Raw genomic sequence first — 23586 nt, forward strand, 5'->3', positions numbered from 1 at the left:
GACTCACTGCCAGTCCCTCCTTACTGTCACACACTGTTTTTTGGTCTGCTTCCTGAACTCCCACAGTCTCTTGCTACTCAGGTGATCTGCCACACTGACAAATATCCCTGGGAGTTTTGCCTCCCGGGATGTGCACCTAAGTGCTTGTAACACGCTTCTCTCCTCTGGTTCCTGGATTTGCACCTGCATAAATACCAGGTCCTCCTTTTGACCCAAGCTTGCTCTGTGACCCCCAGCCTCAGGGGGCCCCAACTCTTCCCAGGTAGTGCTGGGAGAATAATCAGGGCCACGACTAAGTGAGAAGCAGCATGGAGCGGCAGAAGAGCACTACACAAGTTAACTGCATCCCTCTTGTCAAGCCACTTGTCTCTTAATCCTTAGTTTCTTTATCTGTAAAATGGAGATAATACGAAGGCCTCCCAGGCTAGGGTGGGGAAGGATCACCCTCTAAGTCCTATAGTAACAGGAGTAATATTATCCTCCTCATCACAGATTCACAACCTTGTCACCCAGGCAGACTTTGGGTTACTTTTCACTTTGGGGTTCCAAATGTAACGTTCTAAAAAGCGTCAGGCCCCTATGGGCAGGCCCCCCAGCCGCCCCTGCCTGGGCCCCGCTCACGTACAGGCATGGGGATCTTAGACAGCTCTTTGCCGATACAGTTCTTCATTATGCTCCAGAGGTTAATGTTATAGTTAGGTTTGTCAGGGATGCGCGTCCTCTTCTTGACTTTGGGCGGGACACCCAGGATGCGCGAGGCGCTCCCAAACACCTGCCAAAGAATCAGAAGGAGGAGCTGGGGACCAGGGCCTTGGCCTGGTGAAGGAGGCAGGGAGAAAAAAAGCCCAGGGAAATGGTCTCCTTTTGGATGGTGAGGGCTCAGGCTGCCTGGGCAGTGCACAGCCATCCTGACTCCTGGGCAGGGCTGAGACTACAGGGGCCCTGCCTCCCTCAGATGACCACTAGGCCCATGGTGAAGGCAGCTTCCTTCCCCTTCCCAGACAGAAGTGTCATAATTTAGAAAAGACCCTAGTGCAAATTCAAGAGGACAGAGTGTGGATTTCTGTCTTCGGGGTCAAGATGTGCCCTGCCTTCACAGACCTTCTGAGGCCTCCCTCATCCACTTCCCCATTCCTGGGAGCCCAGCCTCTCTGGCCCAGGGTACTTACATGGTCCTCTGCATTCCAGTCATCCACTGGGCCTGCTTCATTCCCACTTTCAGCAGATCTGTGGAAAACACAAAAGTTAGGTGGTATCTTGTAGGACCTACCCCCGCGTCCAAAAGACTCAGTGGCTCCCTCGCACCGGGCTGTCCACAGGTACCCAAGCTTAACCAGGTAATTTTCCTACTGAGCCCCTCCAGGAAAGGCCTTCCCACATGTCTCATGAAGGCCTGGAGGAAGCCCAGGCCCATAGCAGGCAACCTCTTGTAGGGCCTCCTGGGCGGGTGGGGGATTTATGTCTGTTGCCCTTGCTGGAATGAGCACAAAGGCTCATCACGATCTTGGCCACAGGGTGACTGGCTGGGAAGCAGATGACCGCTCATTGCTCTATGGTCCTAGGGACCCCTAAACACCACCAGCATAAAGGGACAGAGGATCTGTGATCTGTGCTGATGGAGAGAGTGCCCACGCTGTAAGAACCCGGGATCTGGGAAGGAGTCATGGACACACAGCTGTTTGCTGTTGACCCTGTGGAGGGCCGTGAATAATTTTATCTTCACCACACAGTAGGCTGAGTTATCTCCATTTTGCAGGTGAGGAAACTGAGGCTGACAGAGGTGGGCTGGGCTGGTGGTCCCCTGCCATGGGGATGCCTGCTGGTGAGCTGACCTGGGCAGGTCCTCTGCACTTCTCCCTGCCCCAGGACCTGCACAGCCTTTTCTGACTCTGCTCCTTCCTGGATAGGTGACTTCAGACACGTCGTCAGGCTCTGGGATTCAGACTGGACCAGACGATCTAAGGTGCAAACCCAGGCTTCTCCCGGTTGGGCTTCTCCTCCTGCCGCTCCAAGTTTCCTGATTTCTTTTGGTGAAGCAGCCACTCTCTCAGAACCGCAGTGAACTCTTCTGGCATCCTTAATCAGCACGTCCAATCGCTTTACCAAGTCTTGTCCCCTCCCTGTCTTCAAGCCCGCAAAGGGCTGGTCCAAATTGATCTACGTCTTTCCACTTTCATTTCCCATTACTTCTGGCCACATCCTCCATGATACAGTGAAACTAGGCTAACAGTAATGAGGATGATAACGGTCTTGCGAGTTGACAGAGTGCTTTAAGGTTTGCAAAGTACCTGACAAATGCTCCCTCATTTGATTCTCATGGCATCCCTGTGAGGGGATGTTCTCACCCTCCACATTTTACAGATAAGGAAACTGAGGTAGAGAGAAGTTAAATGACTGCTGGGTGTCAGAGGTTCCAATGCACCACCTCATCCTAAGGCCCTTCTTGCTCCTCTTTGTCTTTGTGAATCCTTCTCTCCCTGCAAGGCCCGGCTTAGTGCCCCCCAACTCCAGAGAGCCTTCCCTGACTCCCCCACTGAGTACCAGTCAGGCACTCTGCCTCTGTCCTTCAACCCTAACGCTCTCTGCTTGGCATGACACACAGCCTCGCGGCGGAGCTCCTGGAGGGCAGGAGCCAAGCCAATGGGAGCGCAAGAAATGCTTTCTGTAGCTTGTCTTCTGAGAGGCGACGAAAAGCGCCTCTCTCTTTCTGACAGAAGCAGGGCCTACAGGCCTCGCCTGAGCTTCTATTCTTGGCCACAAGGGAGACTCACTGGGAAGGGGGAAGGAAGGGGGAAGGAAGGGGATGGAAAAACAAAAAAATCACTACATGCTAAACAAGAAGGCAAACCCTTGCTGAGCTGGGTTTTGCCTGTAACTCTGTTGCCCCTTAACAGGTCTGGGCCTTACTGTACTCTGTATGGATGTTATTATCCTCATTCCCCTGTAAAATGGGGAAACTGAGCCCCACAAAGGAAAGTTGGCCAGCCCAGGGCCAGCCAGCTCACACAGGGAGGAGCTGGGACTCAAACCCAGGGCCTTTGAATTCCAAGTGCTCTTGCCATTTTGCCCCCAGACTTTTGGTGATGGTGATGGCTCTGGGAAAGATGAGAATCTCCTGCCTGTAGCAGCCAGAAAGAGCCCTGGGGAAAGGTCTCTGGTCAGATCTCTTGACTGACTGGGAGGGAGCCACAAACAGTGACTAAGAGGCCTTCTCTCTCCCCTCCTTCCAGCCTACTTTTAAATCAGTGGAAAACACCCCTTTGTATGGAAGGCATTAAAATTAAAATGTATACCCAGACTGAATGTGGGAAAGACACTGAAATTAACTGGTAAAAGGACATGGTTAGCAGTAACCCCCCTGGGTTGGGAGACAGGAGACTTGAGTGTGGACATTACCAACTTTGGAATTATGGGAAAGTCATTTTGTTTAAGCCTCAGTTTCCCCATTTGCAAATGGGGATGACAATATTTACAATCTCTTCTTCACTGAGCATGAGCAAAGTGCTCTATCAGCCTTAATAGGCTCTAGAGAGGTGACCAGAGGCGGTTCTGGTCAGGAGCGCTAAAGGCCCCAGGCTCCAGTCATGTGTGTGATGTTAAGGTACTGCTGAAAAGTGCAAAGTGTGGCCAAGGCCTAGAGACATTAGCAATATAAAGTCAAAAGGGCACCTCTCAGTCACCTGCCCATTTCAGGGTCACATGCTAGACCTGAGGGGGAGCTCGTCTGCCTAATCAGGGCATCTGGGGGGATGAAGAAAAGCGCACCAAAGCAGTCCTTCTCTGGCCCAGGACACTGTCCTGTCTCCAGCTGAGCAGCTTGTCCCATTGTTGGAAATTTCCAACAGAAAGTTCCTCCCTCTGTGGAACTGAACTCTGAGCTGTCTGGTCCGTGTATATTCTCTGGGGCCAAGCAGAACTTGGTGAATCGCTCTTTCCCGCAGCAGTTGTCTAGGTATTTGAAATCAGCTAATCTCCCTCTCAAGTCCTTCTGCAGGACAAATCTTTCCAGTTCCTACAACCCATCACAGCAAACACTCGTATTAGTAGGGTTGATAACATGATAGGTGCTGGGAGGCAAAGCTGAAAAGGAAACAGGGCCTGTCTCCAGGAATTTTCTGCTCTACTAGAGAGACAGCCACGTGGGATGGAGAGAGAGCCCTGGTCCTGGAGTCAGAAAGACCCGAATTCTAATCCTGCCTCAGATACTGACTAGCCGGGTCACTGTCACCAGCAGCAGCAGCTCTTTCTAATCACCCTTATTGTCAGCTCCTTAGGAAATCCCAGGTGTCGATGGTGGATATTTTAGACACTGAATACACAAACCCTTTTGTCTCTACCAGTGAAGCAGCTCTGGTCAGAGAAGTCCTCCCCAGAGGAGGTGGGTATCACATCACAGAATCTGTTTAACCTTTGTGGTGTACAAAGGAGGACAGGGAAGCCCAGTGAGGGGGAGGGAGCTGCCCAAGGTCACACAGGTGCTGGGCTATGTGTAGAGGAGGCACTTATTCCATGGACTTGGGACAAAGCAATAAATGCAGACAGGGATGCTAAGAGCTAGGCCAGGGGAGATATGGTGGAAACTCCCATTCTCTGTAAGGATAACAGCGGCTCTCATTTGCAGATGCCTCATAACTGCTCTGGACATAGGCACTTCTTTCAATGGAAGAGGGAATGGGCTCAGGTATACTCAGTCACACAAGCTGGTCAAGTGTCACAGCAAGGACTAAATTTGGGTTTTTGACCTCTGAACCAAGGACAGGAAGCTAGGAGAGTTCAGAGGAGGGGGGATTTCTTGTGAGGGATTACAGCGGGCTTCACGGACCCCAGTGCTGAAGGATGGGAAACATTCCGACAGGTGGACACGAAGGAGCAAGCTGCATGAGGACTTCACCTCTTGGCCTTCTCTAATGCCCCTGTGTCCTCTGGATTTTCATTCTCTCTTGGCTCTAGACTAGAGCCTTAGAACTAAGAGTCTGGAGCAGTCAAGCTAGAAGGAGCTCCTGGACCCTCGATGTGTTTACAGTGTTGAGGGACACCCCCACCTCAGTCCCATTTTAAACATGCAGAAACGTGACTCCTGAGAATGTGACTTGTCTAAGGTACTCTAGAGAGAGTTAGTTGAGGGTATAGCCGGGACCACAAGGGGCAGGGGCAGCTTTTGTCCACATTTTGTCTCTTCCTGAGAACCTAGAACCTTGGGGGCCTCTGAGGAACCTGAGAGATGTTTACTGGGCAGACTTGTGTGACTTGGCCTGGGCTGCTGGTGACGTGACCCCACTGGGTGGACGAGGACAGCAAGTGCAAAGACATACCTGTTGTCTTTAGGGTCAGTGATTACTGTGATGAAAGACGAATCTTCCATGGCGTCAAAATACTCTGTATCCTCATCTTCGTCACTGATCTCCCCTTTGGCCCCTAGGAAAAGGTTTCAGGTTATCCTCATGACCACCCGTCAGTCAGGCTTTAAACAGAGCTTCCCGCCATGTGCCTATCTGGAAGTCAGCAGCAGCTGATTCCCAACACATGGGATAGCCTGGGGTACTGCTCCTGGTGGTGGCCCCTGCATCCCCGTGATAACATGGATGACTCCAACAAAACCCAGCCTACGACTCATTCCCATACAACACTTTCCTCACCACAAGCTGTGCCCTCTCTTGCCCTCCCTGTATTTGTGGGGTTTCTGGCCTCCCGCTGCCCTTCTGCCCTTCCACTCTTTTTTTTTTTTGGGCGGGGCAATGAGGGTTGAGTGACTTGCCCAGGGTCACACAGCTAGTGTCAAGTGTCTGAAGCTGGATTTGAACTCAGGTCCTCCTGTATCCAGGGCCACTGCTTTATCCACTGTGCCACTTAGCTGCCCCCGCCCTTCCGCTCTGTCAGTTGACTCTGCTCCTTAGCGGAAGGCAGCTTGACACTGCCCTGGTCAGAGGACCCTGTGTGAGTCCTGGGGAGTCTCCTCTCCTCTCGGACTCTGTTCATCTATGAAATGAGGGGCCCTCTGACAGTCTGAGATTTAGTTCAATATTCCCTGCTTATGTTTTTTTCAGCTCATTTCCTCACATTCTCTGCTGGGGAGCCTGAGACAGGATTGTTCAGAGAGCCCTGGAGCCAGCAGGAAGCTCAGAGGATGGGAAACATGTCTGGGGCTGGTCCTTGATTCCCTCCAGTTGGGGGACTTTCTCCAGGTCCAGGCTTCTTGGTGCTGCCTCTGGCTTTCAGTAGTTGGCCTCAGCATCCAGGTCTCTTTGGTTCGTTCTCCCTGGCCCACCTTGGCTTGCCCTGTTGGCACCCATGTTACCTACTCCCACCTGCTTTGAGGCTGCCTACTTGTGTTTGTTCTGGCCTCCAAAACATGCTCTTCTGCCCTGGTTCAGCTCCTCTGCAAACTTAGCTGTTTTATAGAAGGGAGGCTGAGGTGAGCCACCCTGCTCCGTGTGGCTGCTCTCGGTACCTTCCAGCTCTGAAGAGGTGATTAACTATGATTTACTGAGACAGAAGGGGCTGGTTTCAGCTCAGTCCTGGTAGATTCCTAGGGACTGGAACCTTCTCTACCAACTCTGGAGGCCCCCAGAGTCCAGAAGCCATGAAGTCTCACTAGCCGCACCAGCCTGGACTGAGCCTCTGCTTTTTCTCCATAGAAGGTGTTTGCAGGGCTTTTGCTAGGCAAAATGAATGTCCATTCCTATCCCCAGGGGACTCTTTCTGACCTGGACCACACACAGCTTGTGAGAACAGCCCTTTCTGATGAAACTAAGGACAGTGACCCACAAGTCTTTGTCTGAGCCTTGTCCCATTGTCCCGCATCAGGGACAGTGACTAGCACTTAAGGGATGACAATTTCTTCAAAAATCTCTCCATGATCATATAGACAATTTTCTTAGCAACTTGGGTAGGTCTGGAGGAATAAGATCTGTTTCCTCTTCCCTTGGGTCTCTGCCTGTGCCACTTTCCAAAGGCATCTCTAACTCAATGAGTCCCAAACTGAAAACCTCTTTCCTTCCAAAGCTACCTAGGGTTGTCAAGGATGCACTTCCTACCTGCCCAGGCCGCCCTCCACTGTGACTCCTCCCCACATACCTGCTGCTTTGCCAAACCTTTGTCATTTCTACCAATGTCCCTAGTCACCGTCCTAATTCAGGTCTTCATCATCTCTACCCAGACTATTTTTTTTTTTTTTTTGGGTGAGGCAGTGAAGGTTAAGTGACTTCCCCAGGGTCACACAGCTAGTAAGTGTCAAGTGACTGAGGCTGGATTTGAACTCAGGTCCTCCTGAATACAGGGCCAGTGCTTTATCCACTGCGCTACCTAGCTGCCCCTCTACCCAGACTATTACAACAGCCTCCCCACTGCAATCCATCTTGCGCTCAGTGGCCAAAGGAATTCTAAAGTGGACCAGTCCCCAGGGCTCTGTCCTTCTCTTATTGGCTCCCTGTGGCCTCCGGGATCAAACATTAACATCCTCTGGCCTTTTTAAGGCCCTTGCACAGCTGACCCTTTCCTTCCTGTCTCTCCAGCCTCCCTTCCTCACAGTCAATGCAGCACATGTAAATGCATGTGCACACAGACGTGTGTATATACACACACACACACACACACAGAGGCCTCCTTGCTGTTCCCCAAACACAATTCTCCAGCTCTTGTTTTTGTTCCTTCACAAGGTATTTCTCCTCTTTCTGGTCTTCCTCCTTATTCCTGCCCTCTTGGTCTCCCTGGCTTCTTTGAAGACAACTCCAACCTGACTCTTGCATGTTGTCTCCTCTATTAGACTGAGGTCCCTGAGGACAGGACATGGGGTTTTGCCTTTCTTGGTATCCCCAGTACCTGTCACATAGCAAGTGTCTGATAAATGTTAGTAGGCCGACTTTTCTCTTAGTGCCTTCCCTCTGAGATTATCTCTAACGTATCTTGTCTGTCTGTCTGTCTGTCTGTCTACCTACCTAACCATCTACATCTGTATATCTTATTTGTACACTGTTGTTCAGTTGTTTTCAGTCGTGTCTGACTCCCCATGAGCCCATTTGGGGTTCTCTTGGCAGAGACACTGGAGTGGTTTAACATTTCCTTCTCCAGCTCATTTTACAGATGAGGAAACTGAGGCAAATAGGGTTAAGTGACTTGCTCGGGGTCAGACAGCTAAGTGTCTGAGCCTGGATTTGAACTCATGAACATGAATCGACACCAAGCCCAGTGCCTTGTACGCCAATGGCACCACCCAGCTTCCCTCTGTGCATAGTTGTTTGAATGCTTGGATTCTGAAGATCACCTGACAGGACAAGGCACCGTACCAGACACAGAGGCCCTCTCCTGCTAAACTGCCAAGCATCCAAACTCTGCTGCAGAGAGCACAACTCCGATGGGATGACCATGCTATTCCAATGCCAAACTTAGATTTGCTTAAAAGACTATTTTATGGAGAACTCACAGGAGGAAGGTGCTCACAGGGTGGTCAGAAGAAGTGATACAAGGATACTCTCAAGGTCTCTCTTGAGAACTTTGGAACTGATTTCGTGACGTGGGAGATACTGGTCTAGGATCATCCAGCATGGCGCATCCTCATCAGAGAAGGGGCTGTGCTCCATGAGCAAAGCAGAACTGCAGCAGCTCAAAAGAAAGTGGAGATGTGCAAATTTGGAGAATCCAAATCCCCAAATGGTCACAGGGACTGTTTGTGCCCGACCTGCATTGTGGGCTCATGCTGGTCTGGTCAGCCACAGCGGGACGCATTGTAACTTGACTCTATGTTACATGTCTCTATAGTGATGTCACTTTGGTCTTCTGAGAAAAGGACAACCACCAACCATTCCTGCCAGTAAGACTGTGAGCTCCTTGAGGGCAGGCGTGGCCTTTTTCCTTTCTCTGTCTCCCCAACGACGAGCATAATGCTTGGCACACAGCCTAGCAGGCTCTAATTGAAAGCTGATGATTTGACTCCTCAGCTTTTACACACCTTCCCCTCCCTCTCTCTTAGCTGAGCACTTCCCTCTTCTCCATTTCTCTTGATATCTATAGCCCTTGACCACAATCCCTCCCTGTCTCCTTTCACTAGATTCTGATAATGAGTCTAATGATAATGAGGTGGCCCATCTCCTAGTCAAATTCAACCCCTCTCTACCTGTACCTTTGATCTCACCCCCCACTGTCCCCTCCAGCAGAATGCATCCTCAACCACACCCTCTCTCTCTCTCGAATCTCTAACTCCTCCCTATCTATTGGCTCCATCCCCACTGCCTTCATACCCAAGTTTCCCAATCCTTAAAAAACCCTCCCTAGACCTGCTGTCTTCCCTCTCCCCTTCCTCCCCCACTTCCTCTCTTCCCATTTTCTTCTTTAACCCTCCGTGGTTTGGCTTCCAAACTCCTCTGACACCACTTTCTCCAAAGTGAGCAGTGACCTCTTCCTAACGGCCTTAGTCCTCATCCTCTCCACCGCCCCCGACATTGTTGACTGTCCTGTCCTCCTGCTGGCTCTTCCCTCCTTGGCTTTTTATGACCCTGCTCTCACCTGGCTCTCCTCCTCCCAGTCTGACTTCTCCTTCTCAGTCTCCTTGGCTGGCTCATCATCATCCCGATCACAGCCTCTAACTATGTAAGGGCTCTCCAAGGCTGTTCTAGAACCTCTTCTCTGTGGGGCTCCCCACCTTTTGAGGGTGCTGGCTGTAAAGTTCTCCTACTGATCAGCCCGTTATCATTTTATACAGGTGACTCACAGATCTCTTCCAAACTTCCCTATTTTTGTCAAAAACATCACTATCCTTCAGTCCCCCAGTCTGTTATCAGCGTTATCCTCAACTGCTCGCTCCTCCATCAAATCCAGGCCAAATCTTACTGTTCAACTCTCCACACCCTCCCTTGATCTGAGCTCCTCTTGCCTTATTTCAGGCCCAGGTCACTTTTCACCGAGGTGAGTTTGAAGACCTCCTCTTTGGTCTGAGTCAAGTATGTCCCCACTCTAGCTGTCAAAGAGCAGAAAACCATCATGCCATCCCCTCCCCTACCACTTAATAAACTCTAAGAGCCGCCTGCTTCTGTTTAGCATTCTAACACCCTTTATTACCAGACACCCAAAGAGCTTTCCAACCTCATTATATAATACTTCCCCTGCTATACCCTGGAATTCAGGCAGACTGGCTTTCTCTCTATTCCTCACCCTTGGTGTCTCTGCACTGGTCTTGGCCGTCTCTTCTGTCCCTACTCAGTCCTCATCTCCACCTACAGAATTCCTCTCCCTTCTCTATGAAGCTTTTACTGACCACCCCCCTCCCATGTTAGTATGCCCCTCTCCCGACTATCTTGTATGATTTGTGTGTGCCCTTGTGTACGTAATTACTTTGTGAGTACTTTTATATGTATGTGTTGTCTCCCTGGCTAGAATGTAAGCTCCTTGAGAACAGAGTTATTTTTTTTTTCTATCTGTGCCCTTATCACAGTGTCAGGCGAATAGTAGGTTCTTAATAAATGTATAGGCAGCAGGGCGTTATAACAGATAGAGTGCTGGGCCTGGAGTCAGGAAGACCCGAGTTAAAATCTAATGTTATATACTTGATGGCCGTGTGACCCTGGGCAAGTCAGTTAACCTCTGCCTCATCTGTAAAATGGGGATAATAATAATACTTCCTTCCCAGGGTCATTGTGAAGCTCAAAAAAGATGTTAATTGCAAAGCACTTAGCACAGTGCCTGGCACAGAGTGACTGCACACTATATACATGTCAGCTGTTTACAACCACAGTTATTATGTTTGCTGATTGCTCAGGCTTAGTGATCCCCCTTAGGGCAAGTCTGACCCTCCCCCAGGAACCTCCTTATTGCCCCAGGATCAAATGTCGAATGCTGATTGGCCCTGGACGCCTTTCCAGGCCCCTTACACATGGCCCCTCTGCCACTACACTTCTTGCCACCCACCTCCGGACTCTGGGTATTTTCTCTGGCTGTCTCTATTCTGGGAATGCTCTCCCTCCTGCCTTCTTTTGCTTCCTTCATGATGACTAGGCTCAAATCCCACCTTCTGCATGAGGCTTTCCTGCCCACTCCCTTGTGTGCCCCCTTCCCCCTTGGTACCCTCCCTATATCTTATATGTGTGTGGTTGTTTGCACACTATCTCCCCCTCATAATGTGAGCTCCTCAAGTGTGAGCCCTGCTTCTGTCTTCATTTCCTTGGTGCTTAGCCATGGTTGCACGCGCTCTCTCTCCCTCTCGTGCTCTCTCTCTCTCCAATGAGCATTTATTGTTTACTGTGTGCCAGACACTGTGTGCTACAGTCTCTGAATTGTAGGGGCTCACAGGGCAATGGGGCAAACAACATGGAAGCAACTATGTACGTAGATGATCTATAGAGGTACAATGGAGGGAGGGAGAGGGCAGGACTAGCATTAAGAGAGACTGTGAAAGGGTTCTTGTGGAAGGCCAGGAGGCAAACACAAGGAGGAAGTGGCACAATTGGGAAGTGGAAGACTGTGTGGAAGACACAATGAGAAGGCTGGTGTGTCCAGGCCAAAGACCTCAGAAGAGGGCCTGAAGAGGATGGAGACCAACCTCCTACCCTTCTACAGTATCTCTGATGCTGGGGCTCCCCACCTTTTGAGAATGCTAGCTGGAAAGTTCTACTGATCTAAAATCAAGGTCTCCTAGGCCAGGTAACCAATAAGAAGAGCCCCAGAAAGAGGAGAGGCTACAAGAGAATAGGTGAAGAGTCGAAGGGAGAGGTTAAGAAAGGGGGAAAGAAATGAGGAAATCTTTTGTCCATGGTGGGAGGAGGTACCCTGAATGGATGCTCCCATGGAAGAAGAGAGATACACTATAAAAGGTCATCAGAATGGGGCAGCTAGATGGCGCAGTGGTTAAAGCACCAGCCCTGGATTCAGGAGTATCTGAGTTCAAATCCGGCCTCAGACACTTGACACGTACTAGCTGTGTGACCATGGGCAAGTCACTTAACCCCCATTGCCTAAAAAAAAAAAAGGTCATCAGAAACTTATAATGGGTATAATTTGCAGGGAAGTGGTTTTGAGAGAGACTACTCTCTCAAAGAGGAAGGGAAAGGGGAATCAGGGCTCCTAGGAGCAACTGACACCCAGGAGAGGGGGAGGGCATGGACCCAGGATGAAGACTGCAAGACAGGTGGGAGAAAAACAGCCATGGGAGGGCAATAATGAAGTGCATGATCAGGGAAAAAGGAAAATTCCAAGCATCAGGTAATACTCTCTTGAACACTAGCAACTGGTACATCCAACTAAGAGTGATGCACAACAGAAAAAAGGGGGTCACAAGATAAGTTACAAAGCAATAACATAGAAATGTCTAGAAGAAGGAACCCAAAAGAGATACCATAGAAGCTTTTCTTCTGTGAAAAATGCGGAGAATAAAGATGGGTTAAATAAGCATATGGGCCATGAGTCAAAAAATAAAAGCCTAGAAGACAGAAAGAGAATATAAGTAATAAAGGGAATGAGAAAAAGAAATCCTTTGTAGTAAAAAGGCACAAAAGAGACATATCAATTGCTTATGGATTGGCTGAGCCAATGTAATAAAAATGATACTACCTAAATTCATTTCCTTAGTGCCATAACAATCAAACTACCAAAGGATTACTTTATAGAGCTAGAAAAAAAAAATAACAAGATTCACTTGGAGAAACAAAAGGTCAAAAATCCCAAGAGAATGAACGATGAGAAAAAGTGGCAACTAGCAGTGCCATATCTAAAACTATACAAAGTCATAATTGTCAAAACAGTGTGGTCCTGGGTAAGATACAGACTTTTTTTTTTTTTTTTTTTTTGCAGGGCAATGGGGGTTAAGTGACTTTCCCAGGGTCACATAGCTAGTGTCAAGTGTCTGAGTCTGGATTTGAACTCAGGTACTCCTGAATCCAGGGCCAGTGCTTTATCCACTGTGCCACCTAGCTGCCCCAAATTCTCTCCTCATTATCTTTTTTTTTTTTAGCAGGGTAATGAGGGTTAAGTGACTTGCCCAGGGTCACACAGGGATCAAAGAAAGAAGAAAAGGACCTATATGTACAAAAAATTTTTAGTCTTTTTGTGGTGGCAAAGAATTAATAATGTCAAGTGTCTGAGGCTGGATTTGAACTCAGGTACTCCTGAGTCCAAGGCCAGTGTTTTATCCACTGTACCACCTAGCTGCCCAGACACAGACATTTTAATTAGTAGAACAGATTAGGTACATAATCTACAGAAGTAAATGAGAATAGTAGCCTAGAGTTTGATTAATCCAAAGATCCCAGGAACTGGGACAAGAATTCACTGGCTTCAACAAAGATTGTTGGGAAAAGTGGAAAGTAATCTGGCAAAAACTAGGTACAGACCAACATCTCACAGTACATACCAAGATGAGCTTCAAATAGGCATGTGATTTAGATGTAAAGGGGGACATCATATACGAATTAGAAGAGAACAAAAGCCATGACCTGTCAGATCTATGGAAAAGGGTAGAGTTCATGACCAAACAAGAGAAAGAAAGGTTCACAGGAAGTAAAATGGATAATTTTGATTATATAAAAATTAGAAAAGTTTTTGGGAAAAAAACCTAAAACCAATGCAGCTAAAATGAGCAGAAATGTGAAACTGGGAGAAAAAAATCTTTGCGGCATGTTTCTCTGATAAAATTCTCATTCTGAAAATACAGAGGGAATTGATTCAAACTTATGAGACTAAGAGCCATTTCCCAACTGCTAAGTGGTCAAAGGATATGAATAGGCAGTTTTCAGAGGAAAGATATCCAAAGTACGAAGTGATATAAAAAATGATCTAATAATTATAGAAATGCAAATTAAAATAACATTGAGGTGCCTCCTCACACCTATCATATTGGTAAAATTGACCAAAAAAAAAAAAAAGAAAAAAGAAAGAAAAGAAAATGACAGATGCTGGAGGGGCTGTCAAGCAGGTACCTCAATGTACTATTGGTGAAGCTGTGAATAAGCCCAGCCTTTTTGGAAAGCAATTTGGAACTATACCTCCAAACTACTGAACTGTTCATACCCTTTGATTTATGGATACTACTACTAGGTCTATACACCCAAGGGATCAAAGAAAGAAGAAAAGGACCTATATGTACAAAAAATTTTTAGTCTTTTTGTGGTGGCAAAGAATTAATAATGTCCATCAATTGGGGAATGACTGAACAAATTATGGTATATAAGTGTGATGGAATATTATTGTGCTATAAGAAATTATTAAGGAGATAGTTTCAGAAAATCTGGGAAAACTTGTTTGAACTGATGCAGAGGGAAGTGAATAGAACTAGTAGAACAATGTATACAATGATAGTAATATGACAGAGGCAAACAAATGAAAGACTTAGTAACTCTGATCAATACAATGACCAACCATAATCCCAAAGGATTCATGATGAAAAATGCTGCCCACTCTCAGAGAAGTGATGGATTCTGAGGGCAGCTTGATTGATTGAAGCATACTTTTTTCTCTTTTTTTTTTTTAGTGGGGCAGGGGTCATAGATAATAGAATTTTTTTTTTTGCCTGACTATACTTACTTGATTATATTTGTAATTGGTTTTGGTTTTTTATATTCTCAATGGACAGGGTTTGGGGATGGGAAGAAGAGAAATAACTGAAAAAGAAAAGAAAAAGGAAGTACAAATGAAATTAAAAAGTAAAGAAAACCATTTGAAAAGGAGGAGAGGAAGAGGAATTTTACTTGATTAACTGAAGGGAAAAAAAGAAAGGAAAAATTAAATGACTAGATAAAAGCAAGAAAGACAAAGGATCTAATGAGTTTAAAAAAACCCATAAACCTCTAAAACTAAGGAAAGGGGCAGCAAATGAGGACAAGAAAGTAGGACTCTGAGAATGAGGGGAAGAGAGTTGATAGGAATAGGGTTGCCTTAAAGCTAAGCTAAAGTAACTGAAGAGACATAGTACTGTGTTTAACGATAGCTAAAAACTAAACAAAACAACAACAACAAAATGCCCATGTGCTAGGCACCATGCTAAGTGCTTCAGAATTATTATCTAAATAATTATCACAACAACCTGAGGAGGAAACTAAGGCAAACAGATTAACTTACTTACTTGCTCAGGGTCACACAGCTAGTAAATGTCTAAGGGGGAATTTGAACTCAGGTCTTCCTGACTTTGGGCCCTGCATTGGCCTGAACCACAAGTGAAGAAGGGAAAGAAAAATCCTAATTTGGAAAGCCATTATTAGAGACAAATGGAGGAAAATATAAACCTAACTCTCATAATTTTAAATGTGAATGGATTAAACACTCTAATAAAATGAAGTAAAGAGTGTGACACTGGTTAGGAAAACAAGATCCCACATGCTGTTGCTCGAAAGGAGGATGTTTAAAGAGCAAAGATGCATTTTTTATTTTGTTCAGCTGTTTCAGATGTGTCTGACTCTTCATGACCCCTTCTGGGGCTTTCTTGTCAAAGATAATGGAGTGGTTTGTCATTTCCTTCTCCATGAGGAAACTGAAGCAAACAGGGTGAAGTGACATGTCTAGGGTTACACATCTACTAAGTGACTGAGGTCACATTTGAACTCAGGTCCTCCTGACTCCAGGGCAATCTATCCACTGTGTCACCTAGCTGTCCACAAAGACACATACAGAATAAAAATGAAATGCTGGAGCTATCTCTTTATAACTTAATTTTGCCCTTTGGAACCATGCTGAGTAAGTAATTCCTCAAAAGATACCCATCCTATGAGATATTAGACAATAGCAATTGTGTTTTCCCTTAGTTTCTCCTCTAGGCAATATCCCTACTTCCTTCATCCTATTACATGACTGCCAGCCCTCTCACAAGCTTAGCCATCCTCCTAAGCTTTACCATGAGAAGAAGCTGTGTGTGGACAAGCCATGGTGTTAGCATCTGGAAGCTGGCTGGCTTGCAGCTATAGAGCCGCCTGTTAGTTCTGTCAATCAAAGCTACCAGCCAATTAGCTTGGAGCTGTGTGTGTGTCCCTATTTCCGGTTTTGAGAGAGGCTTCTGGGAAGAGGAAGGAGCGAGGGGGCTCTCTCTTTTGCCCGTGATGTTGGTTTGAGTGGAGCTGAGATGCTGGATCCCTGAGGTACATAGATGAAGGAAGGAATCTTGGCCTCTTTCTCTCTGATCACTAGATCCTAATGTACCTTAATGCTTAAAAGTCTAAACTCTTGCTAAAGTTCCTGATTTATGGTGACCACTCATTAGATTTTTTGACAGTTTAGCTAGAATTTTAGCCCCTTACAGACAGCAACTTTACAGGACATCATGTAACTTGTCAAGGTCCTTCCTAATAGGCTATTCTCAGAAATGGTCTTGAAGTGCTTAGGGTAGAAGGCAGTGGGAATATTACTTCCTGTGTTCAGAAGGCATTGGTAGGGACTGATGGATGATAAAGTCTGGGTATGAAAGGGAAGAGCTCAGAACACAGCAGAGTTTTCATCACTGCTGCCAGTTGAAAGGAGGGGCTTTTGAAAAAAAAAAAAAGTATAGTTAGAATGTAAACATGTGGTTAAAAAGACAGTGTCTACAACTGGAATTTGGCTTTTGAGGCCACAGCTTCACAGCCAGGCATGGAGTCTACCTAACAAGGGCTGGTAAAAACAGATTTGTGTGGAGATTGCAAATCAAACCAAGAGGTCTTTAAATGGAAAAGTGATGGGGGAAGAAATAAGTAATGTGACTGTCCCACAGCCACACAGCTAAAGGGGGGGAGGCAGTTGAGTAGCATTACATATTAAGAAGGTATATGACAAAGTCAAGGAACCTAAGGTAGGGGAAAATAGCATAAAATATTTGGATGAAGATTAAGAGAGAGAGAAACAGAAGCGATCTTGTAATGGCTGTATACTACAGACCACTTACAGAGAAGGGAGAAATTGATGAATTGGGGAAACAGCTTACAAATACAATAGTAATGGGGCACTTGAGTTACCTGGAGTGATACATTTTAGGGATTTCATTCTTTAAAAAGGAGAATCAGCAGTTAGGGAAAATTCTATTTTTGGATATGATTTTGACCAACATGGAGGAGGTGATTATGAGCTTATCATTCTAAGTGTCTTGGGTTTTAGTATATAATTTTTCTATTTCAAAGTTAGTTCTGAAGAGGGATAAGTCCTGGGCTGGCCTGGCCCGATGTGAGCAGGTGATACTGAGGAGGGCAGAAGGAAGCCCCCTAAGGGCTGTATCTCTTTCCAGTGGCCCCTCCCAGGACCCCTCCCCTGCCTCCAGCCCTGGCAGGGGGTCCACTCACCCTGGGTGAGGTTGTCAGACTGGGGGTTGGCCGGGGCCCCACGACAGGCTCGTTCCAGGCTGTTATGCTGTTTGGCTAACTGTTCGATGGTCTCTTCCAGGCGGATCCTTTGCTCCTGCTCATACTGTAGGGCTCTTTGCCATTTCCGACTGTGTGTTTCAGCTAGTTCCAAGAAGTCCCGACAAGCCTAAGAGAAGAATCCCCCTGTTAGCCAGGCCTAGCGCTGGGCACACGGCCTCCTCACTCTCTGCCCGTGTGGAGATGTATGGGGTTTGGTCTCACCACTTACTGACTTAGGTGTAAAAACAAGAGAGTTGGGTTAGATGACCCACCAGGCACTTCCTACACTCAGTCTCATGAGAACTATTTAACCACTTTTAGCCATTTTCTCATCTGTAAAATGGACATACTATTGGCACCTACCTTGCAGGCGTCTGTGAGAAACAAATGAAAAAATGCACCCAAAAGTACTTTGTAAGCTTCCCAGGGATGGTGAAACACAAGACATTCTCATCCGATGAGCTTAACCCCACCCTCCCTCCCTGAGCCCCCTCACTACTTCTTTTTTTTAAATAGAATTTTATTTTTCAAAATATATGTAGAAACAAATTTTAACATCATTTTTAAAAAACTTTGTGTTCCAACTTCTCTTCCTCCCTCCCCTCCCACCCCCCATCCACAAGAACTCAAGAAATTCAAAATAACTTGAAAACATTTCCACATTAGCTAGGTTGTGAGAGAAAACAGTCAAAAAAACCCAAAACTTCAGATTAAGGAATTGTCAAAGAGGAAAAAAAAATTTTTTTTTAAATGTGTTTCCATCTGTTTTCAGATACCATCAGTTTTTTCTCTGTAGATGGACTGCAATTTTCACAAGTCCTTCAGGGTTATATTGGGTCACTGCCTTGCTGAAAATAACCACGTGCTTCCCAGCAGATCATCTTACACTATTGCTGTTATTTTGTATACAGTACATTTCACTCATGTAGGTCTTTCCAGGTTTTTCTGATAGTATCCTGTTCATCCTAACCTGTACCTTAAACTTGACAGAGAATTTTCTTCATAAGAGCCCAGCAAAGTAGGTACCATACGGTTTGCCATCATAATGAATCTTCATAACTATTTCCCTCCATCCTATTCCCTTCCCATGACATTTATTCTATTTTCTATCTTCTTTTTACCTATTCCTCCTCAGAGGTGCCTTACTTCTGACTGACCCCTCCCCCGCTCTGCACTCCCTTTTTTCACCCTTCCTTCCTTACCCTCTTCCCCTCCTACTTTCCTGTAGGGTTAGATTACTCCTCCCAATTGGGTGTGAATGTTATTCCTTCCATGAGCCCACTCTGATGAGATTAAGGTCTTTGAGCTAATTCTGTGTTCTAAATTTTCTTCCTCCCTCCCTCCTCAACCTTCCCTATGAAATCAAGCAATTCAATGTCATACTTGTGCAGTAATTCAGAACATCTTCGCCTTCCTTGAAAGTGTTTTGCTTTTTATTGCTCTCTCCCCCAATCTGCCCTTCCCTCCTTCCCTTCTTCTTCCCCCCCCCTTATCTCCCTCTCCTCCCTCAGGGCAAAAATAGATTATTATACCTACTTGAGTATGTATGTTAGTCCTTCTTTTGAACCAATTCTGATGATATTAAGGTTCACTCACTCCCCAACTCCTTCCCCCTCTTCCTCTCTCCTCCATAAGCTTTTTTCTTGTTTCCTTCATGTGAACTACCTCTCCCCAGACCATCTCTCCCCTTCCCCCTCCGCCAGTCTATTCCTCCTACACCTCAAGCCTATTTTAAAGATGTCATCATGGTGGCACAGTGGACAAAGCACCAGCCCTGGACCCAGGAGGCCCCAAGCCCAAATCCGGCCCCAGACATAAGACACTCCACCCTGTCTGCCTCACAAAGAACAAAACATCAATGCTTTACAGATATCATCCCTTCATATTCAGTTCAGACCTGTGTCTTCTGTGAATTCCTTACTGAGATAGTTCTTATGAGTTCAAAGTATTATCTTCCCATGTAGGAATGTAAACAGTTTGATCTTTTAATATCCCTCATGATGTCTTTTTCCTGTTTACCTTTTTATGCCTCTCCAGGGTCTTGTATTTGAAAGTCAAATTTACCATTCAATTCAGGTCTTTTCATCACAAATGACTGAAAGTCCTCTTTCTCATTGAAATCCCATTTTTTCCTCTGAAAGATTATAATTAGTTTTGCTGGGTACATGATTTTTGGCTGTAGTCCCAGTTCCTTTTCCCTCTGGAATATCATATTCCATGCCCTCCGGTCCTTTAATGTAGAAGCTGCTAGATTTTGCTTTATCCTTATTGGAGCTTCAGAGTATTTGAATTCCTTTTTTCTAGCTGCTTGCAATATTTTCTCCTTGACCTGGGAGTTCTGGAATTTGGCTATAATATTCCTGGAGGTTTTCCTTTTGGGATCTCTTTCAGGAGGTGATCGGTGGATTCTTTTAATTTCTATTTTAGTTTCTACTTCTAGAATATCAGGGCAATTTCCCCTCACAATCTCTTGGAGGATGGTGTCTAAGCTCTTGTTTTGGTCATGGTTTTCAGGTAGTCCAATGATTTTCAAATTATCTCTCCTAGATTTATTTTCCAGGTCAGCTGTTTTCCCAAGGAGATATTCCACATTGCCCTCTATTTTTTCATTCAATTGGATTTACTGTGTCTTGGTTTCTCATAAGTTCACTAGCTTCCATTTGTTCAATCCTAATTCTTAGGCAATTATTTTCATCAGACAGTTTTTTAATCTTTTCCATTTGGCTTTTCAAACTGTTGACTTTTTTCTCATGACTCTCTTGCATTGCTCTCATTTCTCTTTCCATTCTTTCCTCCCTATCTCTACATCTTCCTTTTATCTCTTCAAAGTCCCTTTTGAGTACTTCCATGGCCTGAGACCAGTTCATATCTTTCTTGGAAGCTTTGGATGTTGGAGCTTTGACCTTATTATTATCTTCTTGTGGTCTACTTTTCCCCCAAAGAAGTTTTTGATGGTCTTCTGCTTTTTCTGCCTACTCATCCTGGCTTACTATTTCTTGGCTTTTAACTCCTTCTTAAAGTGTAGCGCTGCTTCCAGGACACACTGTTCAAGATGTGGCCCAGGGGGTGACTGGGCTTTTTCTCAGCCTGCCTAGCTTGTGAGTAACCACAGCCGCTTTCTCTTTGACCGGGAAACAGAAGTCTGATTGAACTCTGATTCTCTATGGCTGGAAGCTTGGCGTGCCTGTGCCCCTCCCCCACTGGGCCACGACCACTTGATTCAGCCCACTGCTTCAGACCCAGGGTGCTTTGCCCCAACTCTAGCAGAAACTGCCTCCACTTCACCCCAACCTACTGCTGAACCCTCTCACCAGTCTGTGATCAGAGCCTCAGAAGCTGCTGGTGCTGAAGACTCTGACAAGTGCTGGAAGCACTGTCCCTGAATGGGTCCGGACCCCCTCACTACTTCTAATGTAATGCTATGATCAGGTCATCCTCCTTAAAGAAAACCCGTGCAACCCCTGTGCCTTGTGCATAAAGCTGAGAGCCACAGCCCTGACACGAGGGTCCTTCCACCACTCGGCTAGCGGGAGAATCCATTCGTTTGACTGTCCTGTACAGGGTTCTACGTCCCCACCACACTGGACTCACACCCCTTCCACATTTTCACTGAAAGATTGGTCAGCAAGCACTGATTAACTACCTGCTGAGTGTGAGGCACAATGACTGGTGCTGGGGAACAACTGCTCCTCAAAATGAGCTTATGTTCTACTCCAGGAAGGAACAGGTACATGCAAATGTATGTCAGCATAAATAGAAAGTGAATCAATGTAAGGGAGTGTGGGAGGGAGGGCTGAGAGTTGGGGGAATCAGGAAAGGTTTCTGGGAGATGATACTTGATCTGTATCTTAAACCTAGAGAGAGAAATACTTTCCAGTGCACAGGAAGGAGGCCTGAAGATAGTCTGTGATGTGGGTGAGGAACAGAGTAGAGGAAGGCAAGTCCTGCCTTCCTCTACTCTGTGGGTTTGAAAAGCTATCTCTGGGCCTTTGTTCTCCCACCTCTAACTCCTGCCCAGGGGCTGTCTCTTCTCCCTCCTCAAACTTCTCCAGCAGGTTCCCTGGTTTCCTCTTCTGCGCTTGTCTCCTTCAAATACACACACACACACACACACACACACACACATCACAGCTATCAGTCCACTTGTTTGTCGGGGCTACTTGATTGTAAGTCTTTCAGGGCTAGTATACTTCATATCACAATGCCCTGTCTGTACGCAGTAGGCACTTGACAAATGTAGACAGGAACTACAGCTCCAAGGGCATGGACCTACCACCTCTCTTTTCCCAGCACCAAGCACAAGGCTCTTCACAAAGCAGACGCTAAATTAATGCTTGCAGAAATGGACGATATGAGCTTGATGGGGGAGCTTTTCTGCTACCCCTTCCTCTCTTCTATTCCTTAGCCCTGGGGTGGCATGAAGATCTGGGACGCTCCTGTAGGCCACGGTAGTCTAGTCTCTCTCTCAGAGGCTCACCCATTTCTTCTAGGATGCTCCTGCCTCCATAGTGCCACCTGGCACCCCACAGCACCTAGGGAACTATTCCACCACACACCAGAACTTGCTGTCAGGGATACACCAACCCACCACCTTCTCTCAGTCCACTCAAGCCATTCTTAGATCTGGAGTGGAGAGAGGATCACAAAATTCTTTTAAAGTCCAGCTCTCATTTTATAGGAAGGAAGCCCAGTAGGCTGAAATCATGGCCTGAGGCCACTGAGACAGTCACACATCTTGCTAGGATCCAACAGCATTCCCTTTCCTTTCAAAAACGTGTTTTACTAGCTGCAAGGCAAGGACTAAAATATAAACCTTTCACCAAGATTCACAGTGTGGTAGCAAAATTAAGACTCAAGCCAGGGCTTCAGGCTCTGCCAGGATCCCTATAACTGACAACCAATTGGATGGCAGCCCCAGCCTGGCCTCCCCTAAAGAGCCCTGGGCCTAGGCACATGTTGTCTTGGCATTTGTTTTCCTGGTGATTTCTGTGAGACTGTGAAGCAGGACATAGGGATTATTTTTCACTGAAACCAGCTTCTCAAAAGTCTATGTAATTACCGACATAGCTAGAGACAAGGGGCTCCTAAGTACATCACCCCCAGTAGCATCCTGGCCATCTGAGAGGTTGCCTGGGAACTGTGGGCTGCAAGTCTCAGTGTCAGATCTGGACAATCCCTATTACTTTGGGCCCCTGCCTACTTCTATCCCTCACAACCTTATAGAAATGAAAATTTTCTGCATGGGGAATGGAATTCTATATCATTATGACCCATTTGTGTATAAAATGTATTGTGCACAGGTGATCCTTCACTGGGTTCTTCCTCAAACAAAGGAAGGGCCTACATAGCTGGAAAGGCCTCCAGCACAGGCCTGAGGAGGGGCTATGACTGTTGTCCCAACCCTGGTCCTAGGTAAATCCAGATAGGCTCATGACCAGAAACTTGGTCACCAAAGAATAGTTTGTTTTTGACCAGAGCAACGCATGAAGGCCACTGTCCAAAGTACTTAATAGTTGGGGTGTACAGAAGTGGAGAAGGCTCTACCTGGCTGAAATCAGGGACTCTGCAAGTACACACAAAAGTACTTTGAAAAACAATGTGTTATACAAATGTCAGAAATTATTTTTGTAAAGAGCAAGAACAGAAACTCAAAAACCTCTAGAGAAGGTCAACATGCAAGCTGCAGCACTTCCCAATTTATGTCAACATTTTAAAGAGTAGTAGGAGCCCCTTTCCCCACTCCTAATGGCCTAAGACAGGAAGCTTCCCCCTCATTCCTTTATTCATTCACTGTTCCAGAAGCATTGACTTGGCACTTACATGGAGGAAGGGGCTGTGGAGGGAGATACAGACCTTGCCCTTAGGGCACTTGTATACTCTCTGTAGGGGAGATGAGCTGTGCACAAATGACTAAAACGGAAGGCACTTAGTACTTGGAGAGAGGTAATAAAGGGAGTGTTCCAGAGGGCAAGATGAGTTTAAGATGAAGTCTGCCTGAGGAAGGGTTCATCAACAGAGCAGCATTTTACCTGTGCCCCATCCCCCTTTTAAAGCAGAGAGATTTTTTCTTTCCTTTTTTTTTTTTAGTTCTAAATTCTCTCCATCCCCCTATACCCTCTACCACCCCACTGAGAAGGCAAGACAGACAAAATCCACTACAAATATCTATAGTCATGAAAAACAATTTTCCACATTAAGCCATATTCAAAAAAGGAAGGAAGGAAACAGAAACAGAAAAATATGGGTCAATCCATACTCTGAATCCATCAGCTCCCTATCTGGAGTGGGGCAGCACGTTTCATCATAAATA

General features: G+C 46.3%; 1 protein-coding gene across 7 annotated transcripts in view; it reads right to left on the reverse strand.

The window, feature by feature from the left end:
• Positions 1-23586, reverse strand: part of OSBP2 (oxysterol binding protein 2) — a 292924-nt gene that overhangs the window by 24008 nt on the left and 245330 nt on the right. For 5 of the 7 annotated variants that reach the window (XM_043967582.1, XM_043967587.1, XM_043967590.1 and 2 more), the window contains 4 exons: positions 17217-17403; positions 5313-5415; positions 1170-1227; positions 626-772 (listed from right to left, as the gene is read on the reverse strand). In XM_043967582.1, coding sequence (XP_043823517.1) covers positions 626-772; positions 1170-1227; positions 5313-5415; positions 17217-17403 — 495 coding nt within the window. The remainder of the gene's footprint in view (positions 1-625; positions 773-1169; positions 1228-5312; positions 5416-17216; positions 17404-23586) is intronic. The other 2 variants (XM_043967585.1, XM_043967597.1) reach the window with 2 other exon arrangements.

Source organism: Dromiciops gliroides, chromosome 1, assembly GCF_019393635.1.
Source record: "Dromiciops gliroides isolate mDroGli1 chromosome 1, mDroGli1.pri, whole genome shotgun sequence".
Lineage (NCBI taxonomy): Eukaryota > Metazoa > Chordata > Mammalia > Microbiotheria > Microbiotheriidae > Dromiciops > Dromiciops gliroides.